This window comes from Musa acuminata, chromosome BXJ3-4 (assembly GCF_036884655.1).
Source record: "Musa acuminata AAA Group cultivar baxijiao chromosome BXJ3-4, Cavendish_Baxijiao_AAA, whole genome shotgun sequence".
NCBI classification, from domain to species: domain Eukaryota; kingdom Viridiplantae; phylum Streptophyta; class Magnoliopsida; order Zingiberales; family Musaceae; genus Musa; species Musa acuminata.
The window spans coordinates 34,292,688-34,308,683 of NC_088352.1; the positions used below are offsets into that span (position 1 = coordinate 34,292,688).

At 36.0% G+C, this 15,996-nt stretch overlaps 1 protein-coding gene across 2 annotated transcripts; it reads right to left on the minus strand.

The window, feature by feature from the left end:
- Positions 1-13,661, minus strand: LOC103979478 (sphingoid long-chain bases kinase 1). 2 transcript variants are annotated; one of them, XM_065147981.1, is made up of 11 exons: positions 12,994-13,661; positions 12,399-12,497; positions 12,126-12,289; positions 9,767-10,358; positions 9,290-9,661; positions 8,491-8,584; positions 8,375-8,412; positions 7,100-7,246; positions 5,308-5,407; positions 1,380-2,347; positions 1-535 (listed from the first exon to the last, which is right to left on the minus strand). In XM_065147981.1, exons 4-11 carry the CDS (start codon positions 10,190-10,192, stop codon positions 386-388), a joined length of 2,295 nt encoding a protein of 764 aa, XP_065004053.1. In that variant the 5' UTR covers positions 10,193-10,358; positions 12,126-12,289; positions 12,399-12,497; positions 12,994-13,661; the 3' UTR covers positions 1-385. The 2 variants fall into 2 exon arrangements, with proteins under 2 accessions (XP_065004053.1, XP_009393916.2); XM_009395641.3 differs by lacking the exons at positions 12,126-12,289; positions 12,399-12,497.
- Between the last annotated feature and the right edge of the window lie 2,335 nt (positions 13,662-15,996).

Genomic DNA, 15,996 nt, shown 5'->3' on the forward strand with positions numbered 1-15,996 from the left:
TAATTAAGAAATCAATTCCGGTGAAAACCAAGAACTGCCCCCAAAAGGAATATAATAAAATGGACAAACAAGAAAAAAAGCAAACTGTAGGTTCCAATTCGGAGGAGTTAAAAGAACAAAGAAAAGAAAAAAAAAAATCATCACTCGCAGATGCTGCCAAAAGCACCACACTAGTATATACACCAGGAACAAGGTAGGTTTCTCTGATCATGTCTTCTAAATATTTCCCCAAGTAAAGCGGTGGCTCCTAATGGAACTGACGCTTTGGGTCATGTCCTCGTCGACCTTTTAACATTCTACTAGCACACAGCTGCTTACCATATATTGGAAGAGAAATGGAGCACACTCCCGGTAGAAGCGCTGCTGATTTCAGAGTTTTTAGCAGTCATTTACAATGTTGGGCAGGACGTCCTATCAGTCTGCATTGATCGGGAAGCAAGGAACACATAATTTGCCCTTTGACATGAAGAAGTTCCCCGTCGATACCACAGCCATTATGAGTGGTTAAGCCAGGCCTAATCTTCACGGACTTTACCTGCAATGTCATGATGCAATCAGTTCAACACTGAAGGGATAAACTGAATGCCAAGGATGAGTTGGTGATGCAATACACAATATGCCATGCCCAGAAGCATGCCGGAACTTTATACTGAGGTACCAAGCAACACAAAATGAAAGAGGGAAAAAGAAAATTGCACAACAAGAGCATGGAGCGGAGACCAACCACAACTCATGAATCAAAAGCTGAGATGAAATAAGGAAAAAACAGATATGATGGGCATGCTTAACAACTCGTATAAAAGGAACAAGTCAGTATATTGTAAACAAAAAAGAGCAGGATAATGGGGCCAAGAAACAAGCTGGTGATATGGGTGACACAAGCGAAATTGTCAACAGTACGTCATAATTGGGAAATTTTTCTCATGCTTTTCTAGCATGCCGAAAAAGAGAATTGTTTCTCTTTTTTTTTAGTATTGATCACAATGAAACAAGATCAAAGTGGTGGAGCCAAGTACGACAGAACCTAGAAAGAAATGTATAAAAAATAATGGAACTGTTCAATCTACCTTTTTTTTCTTATGCATTAAAGTGTTTCTCATGACTCCTAATGTTGAAGAAAACTGAATATACTTTAAACAGATGGTGTTCGTCACAATTTGGCATTCTGGAGAAGTTCAAATATAAGAAAGATCATATAACTCTTGGTAACAATCATTTCCATTAGTGATATGAAAAAGTATGATCTTAATATTGGATAATTGGAATATCTAAAAGAACTGAATGTGATGCCACTGAGAAACGAAAACAAAAATAATGAAAGGAACTCAAAACACACTAACATTTGGGGTGGGGTGGGGGGGGGAAGAGGCATCCCATACCTTAACATAGTCCACATTAGGCAGAGATAGATGCCTACCAAACTGCAAGCAGATTAAAAATCTTAACAATCTCAATCTCCCACTTCCACCAACTAATAACAAGTCCAAACTGTTATCATCATGTACAGCTTTTGGAGCCACGACCTGAGAACTCAAACTCTGGACAGTTTTGCATGAATGGTTGCACACCAAAATGCCAAGAAATTTGCCTTTTTTAACAAACCACTTGTCCTCTAGACTTGGAACAGGTTCCAGCTTCATTCCTAGTTCTAAGTCGTCTGGTGGCCCTGGCAACTCAATAGGATTCTCACCTTCCCAGTTGGGCTCAGCATCCCACTTCGGCCCTGTATCCCACTTTGCTTCAGAGTCCCATACGGGTCCAGGATCAGACACCGTTGATGATATATCTTCTTTATCATACAAAGAAGTGGCTCCCCTGGAACACCTGGAATCATTTGTGACAGTCAGGCCAGTCCAAGTTTTGTCTGTCCTTGACTTTGATCTGGTCCTTGGCCAGTTAAAATTAGCAGAAAGGTGAGGTTGGGGGTGAAGTACTTCATCTGGTTCAGACACCAAGGTATTCTTCCCTGAAGAGAGGCGCTTTAGTTTGGGATCAAGCCCTCGGACATAGTCAGATGACTCATTGCTAGCAATTGTGCTGCCTGTAGTGCCCATGTCTCCACCAGACATTCTATTTGGAGACATAATCGAATCAATACTGGATAAGCTGGAAGCCCTTGGAATGCCCTCTTTTCTCGACTCACAAATTATATCTGTATAAAGGTCTGACATAACAATTTTATCTTGATTTTCTAAAACTTTTTCCTTTGAGTTTCCCAACTCCTTTGATGTGGGAAGATACTCCAACTCAAAGCTGTATTTTGGCAAGCATAGGAATTTAAGAAATCCAGCCACAAAATAGCGTAGTGGACCAAATCGCTTCTGATATTTCTCAGACAGCTCCAGAACTGCAATTGTACCACAAAACCAAATCTTATACACAATAGCTTATAAGATGAACATGGCAGAAAATCTAAAATGAAAACTGCTGAGCAAACACACTGTAACAGAGAATTTAATCAACAGAAGAGAGTTTTTTCATAATTCAGAGACAACTTCGGTACACTATAGCAAAAATTATGAGATATTTGCTAATCTATGTTATCAAGTTATAAAGTAGTCCAACTGATCATCGATGCTACATAGACATCCCTAAAAACATTTTTTTGACATTTACATGAAATGTTTCACAATCAGAATTTTTTAAAGTTCCCGAGTTAATTTTTCCACTTCCAGACATCAGGAAGCTTGGCAAATAAATTTCAAATAATTTACTAAAAGAAAGAGATATCATTAAGCACACAGAAAGACTTTGATCAAGATTTTTGAATGATAAGTGGATTTAAAAGCAAAAAAATCAATTTATGACATGTTAACATTGCAACCTAAGAACATAATTATATATAGTAATAAAAACTGAACAATCTAGAACAACTCCTGGTCTTATTAGAGAGGTAAGCAAAATATCAGAGGAAGCAACAAGGACCTTTAGGGGGATGGAACTGGCAAACGAGAATAAATATGAAGATTATGTACAAAATTATTTATGAGGAGAGAGTTACAGGGCCTTTTGCATAATGATATGACCCAGAGGTAAAACATGACCTCCTTACCCTTGGTGCATGTGAACGCACATATGATACACATACAAGCAAACATCTACACCGTTCAGCTGACATCCAGAGAAAAACTGTCAGGCCAAATAATAAAATTCTACTCGGTTTTTGACAAGGGAATTTAGAGACAAGTTCAACGAAAGTCGCCCTTAGGTCTTCATCAGAACCTATCTCTAATTTTTCTGAGATGCCCTGAGCAATGGGGACCAGAATAAACATCACACATGCTTAAAAGTCCCACTATATGTTTCATTATTAGTTTGGTAAATCATACACTAAACCCCTTAGGTCTTCATCAGAACCAATCTCTAATTTTTCTGAGATGCCCAGAGCAATCGAAACCAGAATAAGCATCACACGTGCTTAAAAGTACCAGTACATGCTTCATTATTAGTTTGGTAAATCATACACTAAACAGTCATGCATACATATGCTTAAAAGCAAGGTTTGTCATACCGCAGCATCCCGCCAAGTACGGATAGTACATACGAGTCCTATAAGGGACCGGTACAGACGGTATATAGTGGCTTATCAATATGCCCCATCATATTGTGTCGGTACATCAGTACAGTTCGATACATGCCGAACCAACAATCAGGCGGTACACTGATACGGATCGGTCAGACGAACCATGCTTAAAAGTCCCAGTGCATGCATTGAGAAGCTTACACATGCTTTAAAGTCCCAGTACATGCATTGAGAAGCTCAAAATAATTTTATCCTAGTGAACTAACCAAATTGGATTCAAACATGTACACATTGTTGCTAAAAGAACATTCTTCTACTGTAAGCTAACCTTCACCTTTTGGCTCCCAGTAAGTCTAAAGTAGAATGGTTAATTTATAATGGATTTTGGACTATTTATAATGGTAGCAGATAAAAGAAATAAAGATGCAACTGACAGAAAATACAGCACGCTAGATGTTAAGATCCACTTATTCAGGAGCAGTATTTCTGTCAATGGATCAGATATGAGTCAGGACTGATCCAGTTTATACACTATATGGATTAGTCTTTTGAGCGGGCAATCTAATAATAAACTCAGTTTAAATTTAATCAAATATGTATCCATCTTTTTATCTGAACATGGGACCAATATTGACGGTGTTAGATATCGTCTCACTTATACCTTATACTCGTTTAGTGCAGATGTGTCAAAAGACAAAACCAAATCAGGTTGCATCAGGTCAACCCAACAATGACCAAACTTCCAAGTGAAAATATTGCACTTCAGTGTAGGCATGCCTTGAATATTTTTTAAGTGGTGGTTAAAGATAAGTTGGTCCAATTGGGTATAGGTTGGCCTATCCATGTTGCAACCTTGTTCCTTCAAAAAGTAGAACCTTATTCAACACTGCTATTATATCCAACAATCAGTAGATATATGCTGGTTTTACAAGGTTTTCTAAATCCAAAATACCTAAATGACTGAGAAAATGATTAACACCAAGATCACCATATATACCACAATTTAGAAGTTAATCCTAGGCACATGACAGTTTTAACCGATTTTTGCATCAACCTTTAATTAGAAGTTGCACAATATGGAGAACATAGTTTACCCACATATGTACCAACATGGCATAACATTAGAGGATCACAATCCTGTGGAACAAATACAATAATAAAATCAAAAGCAGATTGGTAGACATAGACACGAATAAGCAGCCCATATAAGCACATCATTACCTAACTTCACGAGAATGAGTTTGACTGGGGCCAGCACCACAACATAGGTATGCCGATACTAAACTAACCAAATGATAAAGCTAATGGATTGCCCATCCAAATATTCATCGAATAACTATTCATTTATAGAAGAAAAAGTTTATCAAGCTTTTCTAAGAGAACAACCTTTTTATTATCTAATATTGAGAGTTAAAGTCAGTATACGACTTGGAATCTTGGTATCATACCAGTTCAATAGGTTATTGAAACCAAATATCAGACCAGTTTTAAAACCTTGTTACAACTCCCACTTGCACTTTCATTAGATGAGGTGGTAGAACCTCAAGAGCTATAACTGGCTAACCAGAAGCCAAAGTAATACTAATCATGAAAGGTAATATAATGTTCCCGTCATATCTTGACATATAAATTAATTTTCAAAGAAACTAGCATTTCTAGAAAGAACATAACCCAACATTGCATGATAAAAGGGGTATACGACAATGATAATCACATCTATGAGTGAACAAAATGAGTTGAAATCAAGTGAAGCTAAAGCCGACAAGCAGAAAAGATCAAATTACCATCACTGAGAAAACCAAAGTATGAAACAGTTGTTCCAAAATGGATAGCTCCAGTCTGAATCCATTCAACAGCAAAAACATCTGTAGCAGTAAGCCCCCCCTGTACTAAGAAAGTAACATTAAAGGCATGACAAGTAATGATATAAGAAATTAATATGAAGAAAGCTATTTTAGCAACAGCATTAGAAACTAGAAAACTAACATTGATCAAGTATCGTCTGTTCCAAAGCTGCAAAATGAGACTAGTCAGCAAGCCTTTCACCCAGTTATCTAAATTTATTTAGTGATCCTATTTCATTTATTAATTATAAAGGGGTGAATTATTCACCATAGGCCTTTCTGTAAAATCTTACTATTAAACATTTTCCTACCAAACAGATCCAAGCTCTTATTCAAGTCATTTAATTGTGCACGTGATCATTTCACATAAACTGGACCTCTCCAATTTTATTTACTCCATGGTTACTCTAAATGTTACATATGTAATCCTAATATAAATGCACATTCACCAAGCATTTTTCACCAACACCATGCAATATGTGCTTTATTAGCTTCTTGTTTCTTGATAATTTGATGTGCTTGTGAAATCATCATTAAGTTTGCCTATAACTCTTTGGTAAACTGCCTAAGTTACAATCACCAGGCAAGAAGCAAATGAAAAATTCACTTCCATCACCATGCTGGGACTCTGTAATCTGTTTTTTAAAATAAAAATAATAAAAACCACAATCTCCCTTGTGATAACTCTTTGGTTGAAAGCTCCACCTAAATGCATGGTCCATATTTATGTTTAATAACATGGCTGCTTAATTTATCATATTTGTTAAATTGGAATTATCACTCAAACTAATCTTGGACTGTGCAAAGTTTCAAATTTGTGACAAGTAGAAAAGACTGAAGTAACAGCAATATAGTAGTAAGAGATTGCATGCAACAGATAAATGATTGCAGCAAATCCTGGACATTAGAAGAAGAGAAAGAATGAAGTGCCAACAATAAAGTAAAAAAGATTGCAGAAATTTACAGATAGATGATCAAATGACAATCTATAGAACTGTGGCACAAATAGTAAATCTGTCTCTCCAAAAGCATAACTCTAAGTTGGAGATGGAGATACAAAACTAAGAGAGGCCCTGTTCATCCTTCATTTTTACAAGTTGGGGCAGACAAATAATATCATTAAAATTCCAGGATTTTAGTTATGGAAATAATATTTAAAGTTAAGACTGCATATGTTCACCCCTTCCGTATGCACCCCTCCCCAGACCCCATATTAGCAACAGCCTCATGCGTTAGGTACACTTTTTTTCTTTTCAGTTATCAAGATCCTATAAGTATGTTGTTAAAGAAAATCAATTATAGTTTTGATCCTTCGATAAGTGATGGGGAAAAGTTCCAAATTCAGAAGAAAACAAAGAAATAACAGAGATTGATAAACAAAGATCATTCTGCGAAAATGTGGATCTTCTCAGATTTCTCAATCTTTTATCTTGATATTTTTCCTTCTTTTATGATTGTGAAAAAGATGAAAAATATTAAAATGAGAACAACAGAAAGATATAGATAAGCTCTATATTTCAATCAATTAACTGCATAAACCTGCATACATAGGACAGCTCTAAGATTTATGTGAAATAAATTATGGTCACTCAACTTGCATCAATATAGTGACATACTTCAGTTAAAAAAGGTTAGACATTAAAAGATTGGGAAGCAGAACAGAAACTCCGAAACTTGCCAGAGGATTGACAAGTTTTACTTGTTGTTTATACATAAGTTAGTGCATAATTACCTTTACAATAGTCATTGCAGCAGAAATAGGATCCCTAACCCCCAATATGGTCCAGACAAGTGAATTGTCTGAACCAGCAGGAATTATACCGATTGGAACAGAAATCGCTTCCTTCTGATCATCTCTAATCAAAAGACCGTTGAGGACCTGGATCATCATATAACATAGTCATTAGAAAGTAACAAGTACATAATTCTTAGTTAAACTGACAAAATAACAGTGCAAAAGGAATGGGCTATCAGCCACAAGCAGTAAGGATCAATGAGTCAAGTTGCCATTATTCTCAAATCCAGTAAAAGGAAAAGTGATCTTTGGGCATTTAATTTAATTGTCAACATGAGTCAACTCAGCAGGTCAACTCACGTCAGATATAATAGGAATTGCACAGCTCAAAATGCATTAATCCCAAGTTATTACTATTAAGCTTATCAAGCCTTGTACCATCATGAATTTCTGTGAAAATAAATTATCACATCTGTTTTATTGACAAATTATATAACATTACTTTTACATATTATTTTTACAAAATTTTCATCTTTTATATTTTACCTTTTATAAAAGAAGTTAGATATCACTTGGATATGAAGGAAAAAGAATCATCTAGCACATGTTATTTTTTATTTTCCAAAATTGACTTTCATATTTTTTAAATTTCTGCTATAATTTTTTTAAAAACTTAATTTTTATCAATCATATTGCCCGGGCCAAACTTGATGCTGATCTTGCAAATCTTTCTCATAGGATCACTTCTTTCAATGTATTCAACCAACTTTTGTTTCAGCAGACACTATTTTTGTGATCAAGTGACATTCTAGACTTCCAGAAGCTTAGCAATGTAGTTAAAAATCAGTAAAAAAGAATTACCAATGACTAACTACCAATTAGTTGGTTGCCTTAAGGTGGATATGTTACCTCTTTTAACAAGTCGAACAAGAAATTAGAAACAAAAACATGCTAAACTTATGCTTGTAACCCACATAAACTATATCACACAGAAAGGTAAGAAAGCTAATACATAATCACTGCCCAATTTCGTGAATAAACACATTTTTGGCTAAGAGTTTAGATTGTAGTTCCATGCACGTATATGGAAGGACATCCCATATAAAGGAAGCTCCTATATGACTTTGTTGTGGAAGTTATTCCTTCACTTTTTAGTTTACTTTGAAGAATCATTGTCTGACTTTCATCATTCATTTAGCAATGTAATCAACTCAAAAATTACCAAAAAAACATAAATGGCACCAAAAAACAAAAATGGTAGAAACAACTTACCTCATTCACAATTCCATCCCCACCAACACATATGATTCCTGGAACATTTTTATAGTAAGACCAGAAAATTGTAATTATATATCACAAAGTGAAGTCAATAATATAGTGCACCATACCTTCAGGGCAAGTGCTGAAATCAATAGTTGAAACAAGTTCTCTTGCATGACCAGCATATTTTGTTTTAACCACTTCCATTTTGAAACCTGCAAGCTGTCACCAGTTTTCTCTGTGAACAAGGAAACATAAACATTTACATAATAGGGTTACAGCAATTTCAATTTCAAGGTAAACCAAATTATGGCCCCATTATGATACCTAGTTTCAATTCATGAGGAAGTAATAACATAAATGGGCAAAGACAGTAAGTTAGCAGTATGTAGAAAACAGAGGAGCTTAACATATCAAAGTACAACAAGAATATTGACACTTGTAAGTACAAACTACTTCTGAAAGACTGACACTTTTCAAACATCCAATTACCTACAGATAAGATATTTCCCCTGCTGAAGATCGGACTACGATAGATATTTATCCTAAAGAATTAAAATCATATTGAGACAGAGAACATTGCTTCCAAAAATATCATCAAGAAACTGCTGAATAAGCTGTTGTACTTCTTTCATACTATTGAAATGGCTGGTCTGAATAGTAAAAATTACATCTAAACAATTTACACAAGTACTGCAATCTTATCTCAGCATAAGCTCCTGGAACTGTTGCTAACTAATAATCCACTGCTCTCCAATGGCAAGTTTGCCAAATGAACAACTTCATGGTTTATCTGCTAGATGACATATACCATACAGAAAAAGCCTCGAATCTTGAAACAACCTAAACAATTCATGTAGATAATCATAGACAGAAATCAAACACAATGCTGAAGAGAATATATTCAATGTACAAGACCAAACACACCTTGAAAATTGGTTCTACTTGGTTGTGGAATACTTTACTTGATCGACCATGCCCAGAACGAGGATTCAGTATCACAAGTAACCTCGGTGGACTTTTACATTTTATATATGGCAGGTCATACAAGGCCTCAGTGACCACAAGATTAGAGGTCTGCTTCTTGCTAGACATCATTGGATGAGGTAAGCGGTTTATGTAGCATTGCTGATCTGCAAAGCTCTGGACCCACTTAATGGCTTCCTCTGAACTAGATGCTACGAAGCGGAAGTCCTTTTGAGATCTTTGTGGTTTCATAAAACAAGAAAGTCCATATGACCTCCTCCTGACACTGTATGCATGAATAGTAAAATGACGAAAACAAGCACCATAGGAAATCTGCCAAAAGGTAAATAACAAAAATAAAAAGGTGAGTCTCAACAAAATAAGTCATATCAAAAGGTTCAGCAAAAAACGAGTTGAATAAATTTGGGTTAGACTTACAGATATCACATCTTCAAGAGATAGCACGTGAGAACCCCAAATCAGGGCTTTGGTTGTAAGCTTTGCATCAATGCTATCAGAGTTTCCAGGTCCTGACCCTGTTTGCTCATCATCCCCTGTAGTTTTGGTTTTCTTATCTAGAACAAGCTTCCCAGAGAAAACTTCATATCCTAGCAAGCTAGACTTTTCATCTCCAATATCTAATCTATGCTCATGTACCTTTAGCTTTACAGGATCTTCACTGGTGCCATTGGCATCAATTTGCTCAAAGGATTTTACCTTGCCTCTTGTTTCAGAAAAAACAACTGGAGACGTGTGCTGTACGGTTTCTGTCTGAGAATGTTTGCCACTCATACGATGAACATATTGATGCAGAAATCCTGCTGGTGAAGGAACATTTGGGTGCTCCAGGACTGACTTCAGCATCTTGCTTTGTAAGTAAAGTTTCAGGAATTGTGAGATCACAAATAGTGTAGGGACTCAGGACATGTGTTTAATATTGTACAACAGTAACAAAATCTGATATCATCATATGCTGCACCAGATATCACTTTACAAGCCTCATGTGAAAAATTCAGCATAACATCAAACCCTGCATAATTTGACAATAACCATTAACAAGTAAGCATATGAATAATATAATCAGAGAACAGTTCTGAAGGGCTTGATGTGCACACAGTAAAATTTCAGATTCATATGCACACACATTTGGTTGCCGATGAAGAAGACTCTGTCAGACAAGGAAGATACATATTGGTTCGCATTAATCATAAATCACGTAATGAGCTTCTGCCATATTACTCGATATGTCACATCCTATCTGTGATTCATCACAGTGGCATAGGTTTGCCAAATATAAGACAACAGTGAGAGGAAGATTATGAATTCAAGGATATTAGCAGTTAGCAAACAGAGCTGTCTTTGATATCTATATACATTTTGCACTAGTTGATATTCTTGGTGTCTCCGCTTCTCTGAGCCTTTGTCTATATTCCATTCATCAGCGTCTGCATGCGAGGATCAATGGATTCTATAATGCATAATACTGCATCTAAGATGTTCCCATATATGCATGCACCAAGTGTGCAGTTGAATCAGAGTTCGCCGTACTGACCTGTTACCACCGGGTATGGGCAGTACTTACCGGTCCGACAACGAACCAGTATGCGGACCGCCCTCTACTGGGCGGTACCATAACCTGACCCTGTATCGAACGATACGGGGTCTGTACCAGGTGATAATGATCAAAATCCAACCGTTACTAATCTGTACCAATCGATAATAGTCGGATTTCGATTGTTACTGATCAAGGGCTGAGATCGCGCTATTTTAAATAGTGAAATTGATCATTTGAACCATAGAAAAGGGTTTTTAAACCCTTTCCTCTCTCCTCTTTCAACTCATATCACTCTCTCAATCTTTTCAACTCTCTCAAACTCATTCTCACTCACATCTCTCTCTCATTTTCACATTTTCACTCTCCTAAACTTAACAAAGCTATGATTTGTGGATTGGATCAAATTTGGGAGGATTAAGAGGAAGATCCCCCTCGGTCAGAATGTAGTGGAAGAAGCCGAACAACATCAAGTCAGACTACTCGAGGAACTAGAGACACCTAACTGTCACAATCATCCGCCCAACATGCAAAGGCAAAGGGAAAAGAGAAGGCAGTAGCATCAGTCACACTGTTGGAAAAAAAAAATAATCTAGTGCTCGAGGAACTAGATTATTTTCGCTAAAATTATAGTAAATTTATATTTATTTCCAACTTAAAAACCCTACTCTAGCTTCTTCTTTTTTTCAGATTTTTTTGAAGCTATTTTTTTATTTTTTTGGGTATACCATTGGTACGCCTCAGTACATACCATACCGACCATGGTTTCCAGTACCGGTCCGTACCGTCCGGTACGGGCGGTACGTACCGGTCCGACAGACTTTCGGTACACGGACCATATGTTATCGTTCCGACACTGTAGCAGTACTGTAGAACTGCTACAGTGCTCGGCACGCCTGAATATACCGCTCGGTACACCTGGGTGTACCGAGCGGTATACCGTACCGTACCGGTACCGAGCCCAGATCGAAACTCCGGTACGGTACGGTATTGCGAACCTTGATACCGACCATTGGTTGGTACACCAGTACGGATCGAAATTTTAAACCTTGAGTTGAATTAACCTTTTCTTCTTGCAACCCTCGCAAGCAAGCATGTTTTATGCTAGCCATGTCATAATCGAAACCGTAGAATGGTTTCTTCAAGATCTACACAAGTTCCTTAAAGATCTAGCAGGGTAGAAGGGCTACAATTATGATTTAAGAAGGCGACAACAACCACTAAGTACAACTTAAATAATCTTACACATTGTTATTCCAGGAGTCCAAACGATTTCATGAGGTTGTTCTTGATGCACAGCCCAAATCTGAGCACTTCAGGCTTGCTTTTTGCTGTACATAAAGACACATCATCCACAGGTCCCTCGCTCGAACGAAACAATATGAGAAAAACATTTTCGCCTTATAAACCTAGCAAATGCACCACAAATTGACTATAAGACTAGTTATTTTCATGAGATTATGCATCTAGAAATATGGAGAAAAAAAAAATTCAAAGTTTTCAGGAGAAAATGCTTGCCTTGAAATAACTAATAGACTTTGCAGAATATCCTGCTTGACAATGAACAAGATTCTCCGGTGCCTTCAAGCAAGCTACCTAAATAGTAGCTGGGGCATCCTGGTAGGAAAAGCTAGTAAACCAGAAAAGATTCCCTAATAATAAAAGTTCAAAGTCATCCAAACCTACCTTAACCTAACAAAAGATTTCTATTTTGCTATCCAAACAACTAATAAGAGAACTTATTATCAAAGAGGAAATAAATTGCATGCAGCTCCTCTATGATTTCCACACGCCAACAAACGTGGTTGAACTCTTCGATTTCAGAAGTGATCAATACATATAATTTGCAAGGTCATTAAACCCGCCCTTTATATAGTGCCAAACATTCTAGCAGATTACAATCGCTCCAAAAAAATTCAAAAGTAAGATTCGATCATAACGCAAAACAACCGAACAGAATCAGACAAAGTGATCCAATCGATAACATCAATTACTTGTCCATGAACGAATCCAAATGCACAATCGCAGACGGATATCATTCCGAACAAGACATGCCAAGAATCAACAGGAACACAAGCAATTCCCATCGTGGGAACGAGCGACGGAGCCGCACCTGACACGGAGCTCCAATTCGTGAGGCGATCGCGCGAGATCTGTTGGGCGTGGCGTTCAAGAATTCATCTGCCTTTTTATCCCAAATTCCGGATCAAATAAACAGCAAGGGAGGGAGAGACAGGAAGATAAAGACAGCGATCGGATCGATTCGCCCGACCCACCACCACGACCCTCGACGCGACGGAGCTGGAGAAGAACCCTAAGAACCGGCGTCAAACGAGCAAGAGAATCCCCTTTTTCCGAAGAGAAGAGGTGAAAGGAAAGGAATTAGGGGGACCAAAGAAGGAAGAAAACAAACAGGAGAGGTTTTCTACTATTTATAAGTAGTAGCGTATCCGACACGAAGCGGCGTTCCGGGGACATGTAGTAGAGAAAGGGACGACTTCGGTCTTTATTTCCCGCAGCTCTTTTTCTCCGTTCACCCTCCTCCTCCGCCTCCTCCTCCTCCTCCTCAGTATTTATAGAAAGAGTTCACGATGAAGCCCCTCGCTCCTCCCGTTGGAAGCAACGATGACGAAGACGACGACGACGACGACGACGAAAGCTCTCTCTCGCGGTGCGTCCTTGCGGAGAGTCACGTCCGCTTCCACGAGAGGCCGTGGATCCGGTCACTGTAACCCGTAGCCAGTGGAGGTTACTCCCGGGAATGCAACGGTGCGACGCCTTGATGATTACTTGGTTACGGAGTCAAATTGTTGGTTAAGGGAATCTTCCTTCAATTTTAAGATTACTATGATCTCACTAATTTTAATTTGAATAGTTAACCTAATTTGAATACATATTTTAATTTGATTAAAATATTTATTTTATAATGGTGTTAAAAAATTGGACTTTAAATTGGGACAATCATTGAGGGGTGGGTATAATAAGTAGGATGAGCCATTTCATTGATGATGATGTGTATTCATTTGGCATATGCTTCAGTGCAATACATATATTCCAACTATTGATATGACTTCGAAGAGTGATGGTAGAGTAGAATTCATCTCTTAAAATACCAACTTGGAAGGATGATCCACTAGAAAATGAATAATCCAAAATATCATCCATCATGAACAGCTCACATAAGTCCAAAAAAAGATGTCATGGTCATTGAAAAACTAAGTTTCGAATGGATAGACATCAACATGATCATGATTGGAAATTCAATCCAATAAAAAAATTAATTCAATGATTTAAAACAGTACAGCCATGGAGGCTTGACCCCCAACTTCTCTTAGGTGGGACAACCGATAACAAAGAAGGGAGTTGAAGAAGAAGGAGCAGAAGAAAACAAACCGAATAATAATAAAATGTTAAGAGTTTGTCAGCAAATATATTCCTTCTTTAATAAAATGCCAGATGGTAGCGGAAAGATTTTTCCAATAATATTAACAAAAATCAGGATTTTGTATATGCACAGTCATGTCCTAAATAAGTTGGAGCAAATTTTTAACAATAAATTAAAATAAATACTAATTTAGGCTTTGACTTGGATCATCAAGCATTCTCTATTCCCTAACCTCAAGATTACAAGGCCCCAGGATCACTTGAGCTAGATTGTGATAGCAATCTCAAGCATCCACGATAATTACTTTCATACCTTCGTACATAAATACTATAAACACAAATATTTTCTTTTATATATATATATATATATATATATATATATATATATATATATATATATATAATCTTCAACATGCTGAAGATTAAATTTTATACTAAAAGATTGAGTGATGTACTAAAAGATAGAATGATATACCATTCAAGTGAATTATTAAAAGATCGAATGACAAGTCTACAGAGTGAACAATATATTGAAAACTATGAAAAAATATCGAATGAGTGGTTGATATGTCAAAATCTTAATCGATATCATTTTTAGTCAATTTAAATATCAGATTAAAATAGAAATTAAGTTTGTAATAATCATTGGGCTTGAAGTTAGGCTAGAATAGATGGTTTAAAGTAAACAGTAGCATTTCCAAACCTAAGCTATAGTACCACCTAAGTCAGTCAACAAACATATTTATATTTTGTTAACCTTTTCAATAATAGTATCATCTATAATGATGGTACTTAGGACGATAATAGTATCACAAAAGTCTAAATTTATGGTTCTATATCAATAGTTATGATAGTAGTACCACATAGAGTCAATGGTAGTATTATTTATACGTAAAATCTTGAAAATTTATTTTTTTTATTTTTATTTTTGAAGTCTTTTGGAAGTTATAAATATTGCTTAATGAGGCATCCAATATGAAGTTTAAAAGTATTGTAGCTTTTTCTTTAAGTATTGTTTAAGTCTCTTATTCTTTTTTGAACTTAGTTGTAATACTAAATGATATGAAATGAAAGGTCTTTTATAAAAGATTGAGTATGAAGGTTCTCTCGTTTGGAAAAAGAGAAAGTTATAAAATGATAGTTGATCTTCATCCACTAAGAAAAAGATTAATAGTAAAAGCAAATGACTTGAAGGAAAAAGGAATAAAAATAGATATAAGTTAGAAAGATTGAAACACTATAAATTAATTTATATTCCTTCTTTTATTATAACTTTTGTTGTTGTTTATTTTACTCATAACTCTTACTCACACATAATATTTTATTAATTATATTTTCGATACATCTTTTTCTTGATCAAATTTTAAAGTCGATTAAAATTTATCATAATATTAATTGATTCTTCTTCTTAGTGCCATTAAGATCATAATAATTAGTATTAGAGCAAAGTTTTCTTTGTTGGATTAATATCTAAGAGAAATTTAATAACTTTGTTACGCAATCAAAATGATCATATCGTTACCTTTTATGAATTGTGATTTATAAAATGTCTTTGAGGTTAGTTTTCAAAAATGTATAAAGCTAATAGATGAATTAAATTATTCTATAAATAAAATATTTTCTTTGAATGCTAAAGTAATAAATGTTTTATATTATACTTTAGATGAAAATAAGTTGAATTGAATTTTTATGACGCTATATATGATATATGACACATAAATTTACATATAAG